General features: G+C 36.8%; 1 protein-coding gene across 8 annotated transcripts in view; it reads left to right on the forward strand.

Moving 5' to 3' along the window:
- The first annotated feature begins 6,378 nt into the window (after positions 1–6,378).
- Positions 6,379–15,204, forward strand: part of PDLIM5 (PDZ and LIM domain 5) — a 223,736-nt gene continuing 214,910 nt past the window's right edge. For 6 of the 8 annotated variants that reach the window (XM_043438392.1, XM_043438394.1, XM_043438400.1 and 3 more), the window contains exons 1-2: positions 6,379–6,531; positions 10,130–10,267. In XM_043438392.1, coding sequence (XP_043294327.1) covers positions 10,172–10,267 — 96 coding nt within the window. In that variant the 5' untranslated portion in view covers positions 6,379–6,531; positions 10,130–10,171. The remainder of the gene's footprint in view (positions 6,532–10,129; positions 10,268–15,204) is intronic. The other 2 variants (XM_043438398.1, XM_043438399.1) reach the window with 1 other exon arrangement.

Raw genomic sequence — 15,204 nt, forward strand, 5'->3', positions numbered from 1 at the left:
TGGGTCTCCGACACTGCAGGCAGCTTCTTTACCATCTGAGCCACTAGGAAAGCCTTTAATATAAATGTAAAATGTTTTCAGAGAAGAATTTAAAAGTACAAAAGCGAATATGAGTAAAATAAAACTATAAAGAGTTTCACTACTCAGAGGTAACCATTGATAGCATTCATATCTAGACTTTTTCTATAAATTTTAAAATGTAAGATTTAATGTCTAAAGTAATAATATTCGAGTAAAACTGGATGGATTTTGTTATTAATTTATCAAAAAGCTACAGTTATTTTGTTAAAGTTTTTAAATTGTGAGAAGGAGCAGGCATCAAACTTTGGCTGAAGAATACTTTAAAATATGCTGTCATATGAAATAATGAGATTTTAAAAATATTTAAAGATTCCAGTTTCACATCTCATAGATTAAAAAAAATACATTTTGTTCACTTTCTTCATTAGTTAACCTTTTCACAGCTGGCAGAAAATGGCTTTAAGGAATTTCCCAGAATTAGTTTAATGAAATTAAATGCCAATAAATGTATGCACATTACATGCTGGCTGAATTTGACGTGATGTGTATTCCATCTTTGGTAGAATTAAGTATAGTTTTGGTTTATGTTATTGATCCATATTTGTTTCTTCATATCTTTTTATATCTTAAAAATAATTCTAAGCTATAATCAGATTTTTGATGAATTGATTCATCATTCTTAGCACAGCATCTCTTACACTTTGGCTAGGAATGACATGCCTTAATACATTCCACTATGACTACACATGTGGATATCTTCCAATGAAAATATTAGTTTCTTTGCTTTTCCCAGAGTATATAAATGAATTTTAAAAACATTTAGTAGAGTTACTGTCTTTTGGGTGGAGAGATTTTACTGTAAATAAAGCTTGTTAGAATTAGATTTTCCCCAAGGATCTTTCCAATCCAAATACATTTGCTTAAATGACCTTATTTGTACACTAGTCTTGTTAATAATTATGTCTTTGTAGCTCTACCATTGATGGAGAGACACATGGAAAAGCCTGAGAAATTCTAAACCCAGACAATGTGAAAAACTACTCAATGGCTACGTAAAGATTACATCGGTGGATTGGGACAAAACCACACTTAAAGAAATTGAGATTTATAAACCAATTAAATTTAAATTAATTTGGGGCTAACATAAGCTTATATTTTATGGTGAACTTGGTCAATTCATGTAGTTTTATAAAAACATATATGAGTTGCCTTATTCCCACTATGTATATATTAAATGTTCTCTAAAAATCTGAAATTTAGAAAATTTAAGGAAAAAAATTAACAGCCTCATAATCCCATCTCCCAAAGATAACTAACGCATATACTTTGCTATATATACATAGACAAGATCTTGATTTAATAAGTTTTACTTGTGATAAATAATTGTGATTGTTACTAGCTCTTTTACTGATTACAAAATTGACAATATACAAATAAAATATTAATTTACAGATTTTAAGTGACAGTGAGTCATCACACAACATTTTAATCTAGTGGGAATACTTCTAAAAAACAGAAAATGCCTAATTCAAAAAGTCATCAATTAAAAAAATCTCAAAACCAAATCTAGTATTTTCCCCCAAATGAGTTTGCTTTTAAAATCACTTATATCAGCAGAATATGGGACACGGTAAATGGTCAAGAAATAAGCATGCATAGCATTTTAATGATTTATCCAGGGTGGGTGATGATAAAAATCACCAGCAACATATCAGTCAGGACCCTGAGAAAAAACAGATTGTACCCTCAAAGGTATTTAATTTAAAATAATTTAACAAAGGGACTTTGTATAGAGGTGTAAACATACTGTATTCTCCAAAAGTGACCTAGTATATTTTATAAATAAAATCTAAATTTTCTTTCTTCACATTTTCCTTAACTCTTTTAGTATAACAGTGTGAGATGTTTTTACATGGATAGCTGACCATTTTAAAATTTCTCTCTTTTTGCTTTCCTAACACACTTCGTTTTAATTGATTTTACATGAATGTAAATTTGGAAACAGGAAAATGCCTCCCAGGCTGGGGAGATGGTTTTCTGGGCACTACCAACTAATTGGGAAGCTATGTTCCAGGCCCATTTCTTACTTTCTTGACTTTCTTCAAATAATATTCTTTTCAGACACCAAGTTTGCTTCGTTGCTGTTGTTGTTTTTAATTTTGGCTGCATTGGATCTTAGCTGCGCTGTGTGGGCCCTCTTAGTGGCAGAACGCAGGATTAGTTGCTCTATGGCATGTGGGATCCTAGTTCCCCTACCAGGGATCAAACCTGCACCTCCTGCCTGGACCACCAGGGACATCCCCAGACATGAAGTTTTTTCAGTGATTGATCTACATGTTTTGTTTCTCACTAATCTTCAAATCACATATTGGTTTCTCTTTCTGACTACTCCAGACTCCTCAAAGAATTGATTTTCTCTGGGCAAAACCTCAGACTAGCTAAACCTGGATCTGATCATGAGAACTATTCCTCCCCTTTTGAAATCTCAAACTTGGAGCTCCTGAGTACTTTTTTCAGTGTCCTTACTATCTACTCTTCTTATTGATACCCCTCACTGACCAACTGGGTCTTTTTGCTTACAGCAAATTGTCAGTGAAATGCATAGTCACTTCACAAACTTGGCCACTCTTCCTTCATTAATCAGTCACTTATTAATACTACCCCCCGAACCCAGACTTGAAACTTGGGAGCTACTTTTGAGAAGTTTAAACTTCTTTATAACATCTTCCTCAAGCACACATTTACTCAGTTACCTAAACTTCATGGATGTTAGAGTTCTTAGAGTCCTTCTCATCCATTAACTTCTTTCCACTCTCTGTGCCTCTTTTAGTTCTGGCCCTTCTCCCAGGACTCTGTAGTAAGCTTTAGAATGACAGTATGCCTCTCTCTCTAGATTACCAAATGTTTCTTTAGGTATTAGAATAGTTAATACTTCCTCTCCATCCCAGATTTTAAACATTAAATACTGATACCTATGAGTGGTTTATTTGCCTTTCAGAATTAGGATTTAGAAGATAAACTGACTTAGAATAATATAGGAACTTTTTAAATACTGGCACTTTATAGTTTATTGGGTGCAACTGTAAAAACTCATCACGGCCATGCCAGCTTGTAATTTAAAGTTTCTGTTATTTTTGAAGTACTGCAAGAGGAATTCTGAGTCATATATTGGATAATTAAAATGTTAGAGCAAACATTTATACATGGAGGTAAATACTGTGTTGAGATGGAATATTATTAAAAACTCTTCCTGCTAAATTAATCTTTTGATCTAATTTCCTTTTCTCATTTTAGCTTTTTGTGTACTGGTTTTGAAAGAGTGAGGCTGTTAGTACATTTTTTTTTTTTGGTGTGGTGAATGCTTCATTGCTTAGCCCATAGGGTTAATGAGGTTAAGGACATTGGTCTGATTTCCCAATGGTTCAGTAATCTTCCTGTAGTCTGTAGTCACGGACTGTCCTCCAAACCATGACCAACCATTTCATAGATGTCAGTCATGAGGGAGACAGAAAAGGGGAGTCAGGATAGCTCAGTCAATAGCTCAGTCAATTCATTCTAAAACAAATTAAGGCAAATGCCCTACCAGAAGTGGTTCAGGAGTTTCGCCTTCTCTTATTTAAAAGTAATTCAGCCTTTATTCAGGGCTTCCCAGGTGGCACTACCATAATTTGCTACAGATTATGCCTCTATGGCCCTCAACAGTGTTAGTTGCTATAGTTTTCCATCTTCTTTCTCTTGTCTTTAAGTTGGATGGTTTACTGAATTTACTGAGATGCAGTGTGTTGAGATGAAAAGGATGTAGTTTTTCAAGTCAGACCCTCTGTTCTACTTCTATCACTAATTAGTTGTGTGCCCTTGGTTAAATTTCTGAATCTCCAACTTTCTATTTCTTTCTTTGAAAAAAATAACTATATGGTTCTAAGAATTAAATAATATACATAAGTCAATAAATAGTACATGCATAATAAATGCTAAAGTTCTCTATTTATCTTTTGTGATACATAAAACCTAATCAGTCAGGAAAGTTTTACATGGTTACCAGTTATTTAACACTTTCTTGGTGCCAAGCATGCTACATATATATATATGTAGTTTATATATATGTGTATGTAGTTTATATATGTGTATGTAGTTTATATATAATATGTATATGTAGTATATATATGTATAATCTCTACTTCTCATGATAACTTCAAAAGGTAATTTATAATTATTTCTTTTAAAATGAAGAAACTGAGATGAGTTGCTATCTGGGGTGCATGGTTCTCACCAAAGCACAGTTTACAGTAAATTGGGGGTACAGGGATATTTCTAGGGAAGTGATTTTTAAGTATTATAGTTGAATGACCACTTGGATATGAAAAAAAAAAACATCCAGGTAATCATTTCACAAAAAAATTTTTGTTTGTGAAAAAAGCAGACTCTTGGGGCCCATTGGCAAGGATCCTGGGTCTGGAGGCCAGGAAATTACAGTTTTAACAAACTGCCTGTGCCATTTTGATGCAGTTGGCACTTTGGAGAACACTTGGGTAAATATCAGCCTATGCATCCAACTTGGATTTGGTTCATTTCCCCAACACCCCAGACTTTAAACTGTGGTAGGAGGAGGAAGAGGATTCAGAGGTAGGCTATCATCTATAGGCTAACACTGATTTGCATAGGTAGGTAACACTCCCAGCTCTTCACCACCTCAAGATGCTTATCTTCTAGTGATACCTCTACACATTGCCTGCAGTTATTGATGTCTTTAGTCAACCTGGTTTTATTTAGGATCAAATTAATTGTATTAGCAGTAAACAGATGAGGAGGAGCAGAGAGCGGACCCTTACAGGGTAATTCTAGCCATTGCCCTGTGGAAGTGTTACCAGCTGCAATCTCTTGAAACCTCAGTTTTCTTGACTATAAATGGGATGACATTTGTCTTATAAAGTTAGAATAATTATCAAGTGTAGTAAGAGTTATTACATTAAGTATAGTAAAAATTATTACACTGCCTAGTGTATGGTAGGTGTTTGTAAGTGGCAGCTATTGTTACTATTTAATTATTTATATATTTTGGGAGGGAGATGTCAAACATGACAACAAATATAAAAGCACTCTGTAAACCAGTTCACACTAGGAAACCCTTCCCTCCAATATAATCTTTCAGAGAATGTGATGAAAACTATGGACTAGTGCTGTCCAATGAAAATATAATAATGTCAGTCAACATTGGTAATTTAAAACATCTTAAAATCCACATTAAGAAACAGGCAAAGTGAATTTTAATTGTATGTTTAACAAATATAAAACTTTTACTACTTCAACATGTAATCAACATAAAATTATTAACGACATTTTATATTATATTTGTCATAATAAGTCTTAAAAATCCATTTCCATTATAACACAATGTGGACACTACTTTTTCAGTGGTAAAATGAAATGTACTCCGATCCAAACACTAAGGTTGTTTTTAACGGAGGCATGTTATCCTACTTCAGTTTTTAAATTTAATTTAAACTTACATAAAACAAAAAATTCAGTGCTTCAATCGCAGTAAACACGTTTCAAATGTTCAGTAGCAACATGTGATAAGTGGTTACCGGTTTGGATCGAGCAGTTTGGGGTGTTCTCTAGAATTTTGTTTGCACTTCTTGGGGACCCACGGACTCCATCAGCCTTGCTTTACACGTCCCATGGTTAAGAACCATCCTTTTCACATATTATAAGCCAATTCACAGTTCAAAACAAGCCTAAAAGTTACTTTCTCTTATGTTCACTGAACATTATTCAAATTTGCTCATGAATAAATCCCTTGGGCTAAATCTAACACCTTTATAGAAACTGGAAAGTGGACTATTGATCTGGACTTAGAAAATTAAGCTGAGGTTATAATGGTTGAACCACCTTTGGCCGCTGCTCTTTTTAACACGGTCTTCTGGTTTGATTAGAGGATTTAACTTCTAGATATTAAAGTTGCTAATTTTCCCTTTCCTAACAGGTCAACTTTAAAGACTTCTTCTCTTCTCCGGGCACATAAAGCTTGTTCAAAAAAACCAGGCAGTGGCCGCTGAACTTGCATAGATAGGGATTTATCCAAAGCCCTCTCCTATTTTTAGCCAAAGCAACTGCTTGCCAATTCAGTTTCTGGAGAGAAAAATGCATCCACGACAAAACAAACAGGCCGAGCGGACCTTTGTCAGGTACTGCCCCAAACCCCCTAAGACTGCTCCCACAGAAACTCCGTACTGCAATAGTCTTTCCGCAGCAGCTTCGGCTCGCTGCAGTTAGCCCACCGCAGATTCGGCCGCAGGCTTCCCTCAGCTCCGCGCAGCCCTGATGGTCCGGGGCGTGGCCGGGAGCGGAGAGGGCGTGTCCTGACTCGGGGGCGGGGCCGGTGTGTGTGTTGGGGCAAGGGGGCGGGAGCCAAGAGGCGGAAGTTCCCGCGGGCCGTGGGGAAGGCGCAAGCCGCGCGAGTCACTTGTCAGCGCTCGTCTGATTCGGAGGCATCGCGGCGCCGGCCCCGAGGTGAGTGGCCGCCTGCAGGGGATGCGCGTCTCTGAACCCGGGTGGGGAGGAGGGAAAGAAGGAATCGCCGTGTACTGAGCGCATGGCGAGAAGTCCTGCTTAGGGAGAGACGGTGGTGCGCCTAGCGCTGGGAAGCTTCTCAGGTGTTTGCTGGACGCGGATCTGCGGAGGTGGGAGAGTGGCGTGGGAAGAGGACTGTCGGGGAAACGGCGGCGCGGAAGCGGTCTCCAGGCCAGAGAACGGGCACTGGAGCCCGGCCGGGCTGGGACTAGCACGGCTGAGGCAGGGGCGCAGGAGTCGGGCGAGGGCGGGCCACCATCCGGGTGCTGAGCGCCTCTGGGCACCCACCTTGGAGTCTGGGGATACTCGCGTCCTGCGCAGTGTCCTGGAGGTGTGGAGAGGAAGCGGGGCTAATTTTTACTTGGGCTCACTCTACTGAGAAGCATCTATTACTCCCGGCCCCCCCCCCCCCCAACATTTAGGATTGTGTAACCTGTTAGGGGAATAAAGCTTGTTTAAAAAACAAAGTTGCGTCCAGGAATAGAGCTTGTTTAAAAAACATATCTGTCGTAAACGCCAGATTTATTAATGCTTGCGTACTTGTTGGGGGCTTTTTTAGGCTGTGCCTCTAATTCGTTTGACAATAAGTGGAAAAAGGAAGGGCGTATGGATAGGGCAGAGCCTGGAAAGAAAATTGGTGGCTGCGCTGGGCAGGGCAGGTCTAGGGTGTGATCGCCAGATCCTATCCCAAGGCCGCCTTCCTGACCACGAGGACGTTGGAACCCGCCTGCCTCGGAAACAGCCGGCTCGGGAACCTTATTTGGCAAACAGGGCTAGGCGTGAACCTCTCTGCTGGAAAACTGTCTCGTCGGCTACTTTCATCCGCTGCTTGTGGCTTTAATTCTTCCACTCTACCTCCGCAGTCTCTCAATCTGGGGAAGAAAAGAATCTCAAGATACGTCTTTAATTTCAGACCCTTCTCTGAGCCATTCATCACGAATTCTTCTTTCCAGTCTTCCCATCCACCGAAGAAGTTAGGATAGAAGTGTGGGAAATACCAGGCTTCCTAGAGCGAAGACATTGTTTGGACTTTCCCTAAGAGAAAATCCAACACTATACAGAAGTTCCAACATTTTCTACTTATTTGAAAGAAGAAAGGCTGCTCAATATTTCCTGCCTCCTTGGTAATTTAGGAGGAGTTTGGGCACTAATAACCAGACCTGGAAAAGGCCAATAATATTACTGTTGCTTTGGTTTCTGACTATTTCAAGTCACATGAAACTGGCAAAGCGAGGGAAACGGCACTGTCTAGAAATGAACTGACCCTGGTTCTATAGTGTGGCTGTGTGAACTTGCCAGTTCTAGAGATTTTAATAACAAATAGGAGAAAGCAGGAAAGGAACTTCCAAATAAAGGGAGTTGCAGGTACATGGGTTAATATATGAATTAAATACATTTTCTTGTAGGCAACAATGGGATTAGGAAAGTTGAGCCTAACTTTCACGTTCTTCTTTTGAGGAAAAGTTAAAGATTAAAAAAGGAGGGACATATTGCCTGTGAAATATCTGTTGGCTTTATACACTTTCAGTAAATATCGTGTGCCATCATACAAATAATTCTTCTCCACAAGTTCTCAGAAACGCTTTTATTATAGGGAGAAGGCAATTAAATTATGTATATTGGGTGGTTTAGTCGCTAAGTCCTGTTCTGTCCGGCTCTTGCGACCCCATGGATTGTGGCTCCTCATTACCTCGTTACTGTTCATTTTTCACCTGTATCTCATAGTGTGATGTCTGGTTTGGCCTTTTCATCTTTTTGGTGCCTGTTTCATTAGTACTGGTTTTGTTGCCTAGTAGTTCAGTGAACTACTATGCCTGGGGAGAAGCTTTCTCATTTTTTTTTTTCCCCTGGTAGATGTAGTGCAGATTTCCAGTGAATTTTCTTGAAGAATTTAGACTTATTTGAAAATTTTGCCTCGTTTTCCCCATAGGAGAAGATGGAATCTGCTTGCTTTTAATATACCCAGTTGTTCAAATATCTATATCTGCCACTATTAATTGATGTAATGGAGTAGAAATTTGGAATAAGTTAAAAAATGAAATATTTTAGGACAGGTAATGATTTGGTTAAACAACAGATTTTTCCAAGGAAGTAGGTCTTAAGCAGCTTTTTTTCAAAGTGTGGTTTTCAGCCCAGGTGGGATGCATGAGACAAGTGCTCGAACCTGGTGCACTGGGAAGACCCAGAGGAATCGGGTGGAGAGGGAGGGGGGAGGGGGGATCGGGATGGGGAATTCGTGTAAATCTATTGCTGATTCATGTCAATGTATGACAAAACCCACTGAAAAAATAAATAAATAAATTATTAAAAAAAAAATAAAGTGTGGTTTTAAATTATTTATTGTTATATTACTAATATTTTAAAGAAGCAAATAGTACATTTCTTAGTATTACATTTTAGAAAATCCCTATTCCTCCTAATTTCTCCCACATAATCACCATAACAACCAATACCAAGCTCTGAATCATGCTTTTTTTCCTTTAGTTTTTTTTTGTTATATAGAAGTACATGGGACCATGAGAGTCATTTTGAGCTCCCTTCAAGCAAAAACATAGAAAAAAGAAAGCACCGAAACACTGGTTCTTTTCTAAAGCTCTAATTCCCTTTCATGCAATAAGATTAACTCTGTATTCCTACCATGTTTAGTCAGTCTTATACACTGTGTGGTAAATGCTCACTCCACTTTGCCTGATGATGTGTGTATGTAAAACAAAAAAGCAGGTTCTGACTCAAATATCACTGTGCTAGAATATTGCCACCCACTCCAGTATTCTTGCCTGGAAAATGCTGTGGATAGAGGGGTCTGGCAGGCTACATACAGTCCGTGGGATTGCAAAAGAGTTGGACATGACTTAGCAAGTAAACCACCACCACCAGAGTATTGCCCATCATTGCCTGTCTGAAGGAAAAGTGAATAATTTAAGTGTGGAAAATACCATGTCCCTATATGAGAAAATGCAAGTTGTAGTTTATGATTAGAGAAAATAGTTTTTATGCATTAAGAAACAACGTCTCATTTTAAAGAATTTATTGTTTGGAAAGCATGAATGAGAGTCTACCATTTGCAGTTCTCTTCAGATGTTAAAATAACTTAGAATTTAGGTAAGTGAAATGGACTCTTGCCAATTTCAGGCAGAAGAGGTCAGGCAAAATCATTTTGAATTAAACCTGAAATATAGTTTTGTTCTTTTTTTTTAAAATATAAAAAGTGTTGTAAGGTACCTTGAATTAAAGTTTATATGCAAGAAGCCACAAATTGTATTCTAGCAAGTTGTAAGACTGGTCAAATGTCTAGAAATATACTCTGATATGGAATTTTTAGACTATGGAAATTGGCATAAGTTTAGAAATTGCATATTAGCTCATAGATTCCTTTTCCTAGACTGAAATGAGAACAATATAAACTTACTCTGCATATCCCCTCTTTCCCCCAAAACAAAATACTGAAGATAATTTAGTTGGGTTTATATTCAATACATTTAAATATGTAATAGCTTTTCAGATAAGCATCCTTGTTAACCATCTGATTTTCTTTCAGTTTCTTTCATTTTGAGGGATTGGACTTTGCGTCATTAGAACCATGAGCAACTACAGTGTGTCCTTGGTGGGCCCAGCTCCCTGGGGTTTCCGGCTGCAAGGTGGCAAGGATTTCAACATGCCTTTGACAATCTCAAGTGTAAGCAAACTTTACAGATTTTGTTGTAGATGTTCACTCAGTGCAGATTTTGTTGTAGATGTTCACTCAATGCATAGTCCTAGAAACATCACGGCTGAGTTGTTGAAATCTCTGAATGTCCTGTGCTGTACTTAATAGAATTGCTTATGGAATATGATCTGAGCAGATTTAGTTAATTGTCGTAAAGAATCCGCTGGGGAAGGAAATTGGATAATTGATTTCAATTAAGCATATTTTCCTCCCTCTTAATAAAAAAAAAATGGAAAGCGTTTAACTGGGGGACAGACTCCAGATCTTTGAACTGTCACTGATCTGGACCTTAGATTCTTCAAATGTGATAGGAGGTTGTGACTGTGGGATGTTCACTGTCACTTTAAGTTCCAAAAGCTGTTTATTAGAAACTGTTGATCAGTATTGGGTAAAATAACTGTTTTGGTGTTATTTCCTCAACTTGCTCTCTGATGAAGGTGATAGCCTACAGTAAAATGGCCAAAAGATACTTATCTTTGAAGAGGAATTGAAGGGCTTGGATCTCCAACTACTGGGTTGGCCAAAAATTTTGTTGGGGGTTTTCCATAAGATGGTACAGAATAGAGAGTCAATCTTTGAATAACTGAGATTTGGCTGTTTACCTCATTATGGATTTAGTTTGAATATATTCTATGTATATATTTTAAAGATATGTTTCATGATGCTAATGATACTTATGAGGGGAGTAATAATAGCTTTCATTTATTGAGGCTGGACTGGGTATCAGGCACTATTTCACTTTCATCTCCAATAGGTAATTTTTGCTTTTAATTAGTTGTATGACATTTAAAGGATTTTTTGTATATTCGAATAAATATGAATATCTGTTCCCTTTTACTTGCATGGTAGCATAATATACACACTATTTCACACATTCCTTTTTTTCTCAACAGCTTTCCATGGAGAATTTTCCTGATTAACATGTAGAGTGTTTCTTTTTATTTTTAACAGATGTATAGAATTCTTTTGTAGGGAAGTAACATTTACTTAGGTAATCCCCTACTGAAGTGTGTTTATACTGTTTCCAGTATTACTTTTACAAGTAATGCTGCAGGGGATATCATATATACGTGATTATATATGTAATTTTTGATAGGTTGTGCCAATTTGCACTTTTGTCCAATACATGAAAAAACCTATTCCCCAAACAACATTACCAGCAAACTTTTGGACTTTTGCCAAGTTTTTTACCTCCGTCATCTTAGGTAATTCTCACACCAGCCTGAGACATAGTGGTGGTATTCTCATTATACAGAACTGTGCTGTGAGCTCCCATGGCTAATGTGGAAGAGCTGGCTTTCAAGCAGGTATACTCGGCTGCCTGCTCAGTAAGCTTTATCATAAATTTAGGTAGATTCTTTCTCTAGTTAGATATTTAGAGGGTTACCTTTTGGTTTAATTATATATGTACTTGTATATAAATAATTATATATATATATATATATACATAAACACACTGCTTCTTACAGTATTATATACTACTTGATTTTGAAAGATTGAAAATAAGTTTGTAACAGTTATGTATCTCAATTAAAATGCTTCAAATCCAGTTTACTAATGAAGTTTTCCTTGTTTTTTGGCTTTGAATTTTTAAATAGTTATCTTTATCTCCAAATTCCATCTTGATTTCAGCTACTCAGGTTTTACAAGGAAACACATGTATGTAATCCAGTCTGCAAGTTTTAGGGCTTTGCATGGTTGGATGAAATTTTAACTGTAAAACATTCTTGTGAAAATGTGTCTTGTGATTTATTCCTGTTTGAGGGGAGCAGTGTCTTTTTGCCTCCTACCAAAGAGCTATTATGCAGAAAGGAACAATATTTGAATATTGTCTTTTTTCGCATTCTGTTAACATCATTTTATATTACTTTTGAATATCCTCATTTGTGACAATGGACTAAAGAAAATTGTGGTTTAAATACTCCCATTTTTTGTTAAAAAAAGATCCAGAGACAAATGAACACCCAATGGAACATACTTTGTTGTTTGATTATAGAAATGCAAATAGAGTATGTAGATATTGTGATGCTGTGCCTTTAAAACCGTTGTCTGCTTGTTTTCTGGCAGACAGTCTGAGCTCCACGTTGTGATGCTGATATTAACAGAACAGTGTGTACATGCATATGTGCTCTCTCTTGGCGCAGAAAAAATGCTTTCCTTGTGTAGACAGGGTGCTAATTAAAGGGTTTTGAACATACTGATTAAAAGAGACTATGGTAACAAAGCTGCTGAGTTATTTCTGTTCTCTTACAAAAGTCTCTGCCATCTCCTGTGACCTTTTTGGGTCTTGTGCAGTGGGGCATGCAATTCATTCTGGACTGCAGAGGATGGAGGGGGAGGGGGAGGAGAGGGAATGTTGGCGCAACTTTGCTGTTAGGCTGTTGGCCTTTCATTGTAGTTATTTTTAACCCCTTGTGTGGTTCAGTTTAAACATGTGCAGTAACATTGCCTAATAAACATGGGTGCCTAATAACTAATTTATATTGTGGTAGTAAGATGATTAATGTTATACCTCATCTTAATTAGTTCTCTGGTTATATTTATTCTGCCTTCATTATGTAAAATTATTGGGATATATTTCAGTAGGCACCAGATTAATTAATAGTATCAAGAAGCAATTAAAACCTGAAAGCATGCCTTAAAACATAATTTAGTGATTCTCTTATTTTGATAATGTGTATGGAATTCTTAACAAGGTCTGGCATGATAATTGCTCAGTTATCTTTTACAATAATAAGAAAAAGAAAAAATTATTTAGAGACTTGAAACATCAAATGCCCCATAATTGTAGGGAACAGTTGCATATTTTTAAATTTACTGTCTGTTGAAATTGAAAAATAAAAAAATGTACAAGTTTGTGCTTAGCTAGGAACCTGCATCTAAATAGAGTTCAAAAGTATAGTCTTTCCTCTGGTCATGTATTATTGTGTTGAACTTTAAAGTGTTATTTATGGTTTCCTTGTAATATTGGAACTCAGATATCAAATGTATTTGAGGTAAAGAAGTCATTGGCTGGGACTTGAACATTCTGTTTTCTTAAGATTTTGTCGTTATCAGCATAGGAATATATTGACTATGACTTGTTTCTTAAAGCATACAAACTATAAAATTTTCGCATTATGCTCAGATTTTGTTCTCCATCTCTTTTGTATGAGTTTTGCATACTTCTTTAGTTGGTAGGTTTCTAAGGTAAGATTGGTAATTCTTGCAAACTTTTTGAAAAGATCCTCAAATTGCTGTAACTGCCTGATTACATATCATTGTCTTCAATTTCCTATCCTTAAAGTGGCGTGTCGGCTACTGGAGTTTGTAGGCTGTCTTTTTATGACCCTATATTTATGAAATTGCCTTGAAGCCATGGAATGTAGGGATGGTTTCATTGTAGCAGTGTGGGTTTGCTGGTCTTTGCCAATATATTTTATAAGAAGAAATAGGAGACTTGTTGCACAATTCAGGGCTGTATTTTGGCAAGTTGATGACCCTCACCATGGAATTACAAGAAAGATACTGTATTTGTGAATAACATTTTAACTACAGCATCCTAAAATTCAAACACTCTGCTTATGTTATTTTCTGATATATGATATTAGGATCTTCCCTTAACTCTCAATATTTGGATTTCCTGAAGGTTATCTCCCAATTCTTTATAAACACATCTGTGGTGTTTCTTTAGCAGATCAAATGAGGTCAGACATTTCAATACCCAAATAATAGAGATTTTGATTCCAAGAGTTAGGGGAGGATCAGTTGTCACCAGGTCAGACAAGATTTTAGTTGGTTTTGAAAAGCAGAAGATGTGTATTATTTCTTGGAGTATGGAGCCCTATTTCGGAGTATTATTGATACATAGAACGGAGAACAGTGAAAACGCTTTGCTGTGAATTCATTCATTCAGTAGTTAAAGGGACCTTTCGTGGAGGCCATAGAGGAAGAGACAAAGTTTCAGGGAGTACAAAGGTTGGGGAGAAAAATAGAGTACTAAGCAATGTCATAAGACCTGTCACAAGACAATATTTGATGGAATGACAGAGATAAAGATAAGTGTTTCTTGGTTTCAGTGGACACAGAGCTTTTGTGTTTGTTTAGGGTAGAGAAATTACCTACAGGAGAAATTAATTGAATTGGTCCTTGAAGGATGAACTTTGAACACCTCAGAGTAAGTGTTTCTCTGTGTTGGTTTCCAGTGCCAGTGAAAATGAAGACTTTTTTTTGCTATTGCTTGACTCTGGGTGAAACTGTGAATAAAGCTGAGTGATTCTCCAGAGAGGCCAGCTGCAGAGTTCCCTCCAAGAGGCGGGTAGAAAGAGACGTTCAGTCCTCAAGCTGAAATGAGAGAACCATCCTACCTTGAATAAATGGATCCATTGTTAATTTTAAGCTGTTGAGTATTTTCTTTTACATTCCCTTCCAACTACCCTGTCATTATGCCAAGTTAGAAAGTTAATAATTTAGCTTGCTTAACTGCATAATGTATATTTCACATGTATTTTCACCCTTTGCTTTAAAATATTAATTACTTATGTGGAAGCCTCAGAGGCTTGCCTTTACTACATGGCAGTTTGCTGTCATTGGTGGTTGCAAGGTTCAAGAATCTCAAGATAATTCTGAAGATTTTTTCTGGTCTGTTATTTGTAAAAAAATGAAAGTCTAAATCAATTTTATTGTTAAGTTAGTAGTTAGAGAAAAAAGGCTTTTTTTTTTTTAGTTTTTAATGAATATTGGGCATTTTAGAAAGTTATTTGTTAACATAGGAATTTTACTGTTATACAGGATTTTTGTATCTGATGGAAGAAACAATACTGTAGAGATTGAGTCAAGTAAGAATAGCACTTTAGACCTAAGAAAAGGAGATTTTCATACAAGCTACTCATTTACTCGTGAGTTAGGTCTAATATTTACTTAAACTG

The sequence above is a fragment of the Cervus canadensis genome, chromosome 19 (genome assembly GCF_019320065.1).
Source record: "Cervus canadensis isolate Bull #8, Minnesota chromosome 19, ASM1932006v1, whole genome shotgun sequence".
Taxonomy (NCBI): domain Eukaryota; kingdom Metazoa; phylum Chordata; class Mammalia; order Artiodactyla; family Cervidae; genus Cervus; species Cervus canadensis.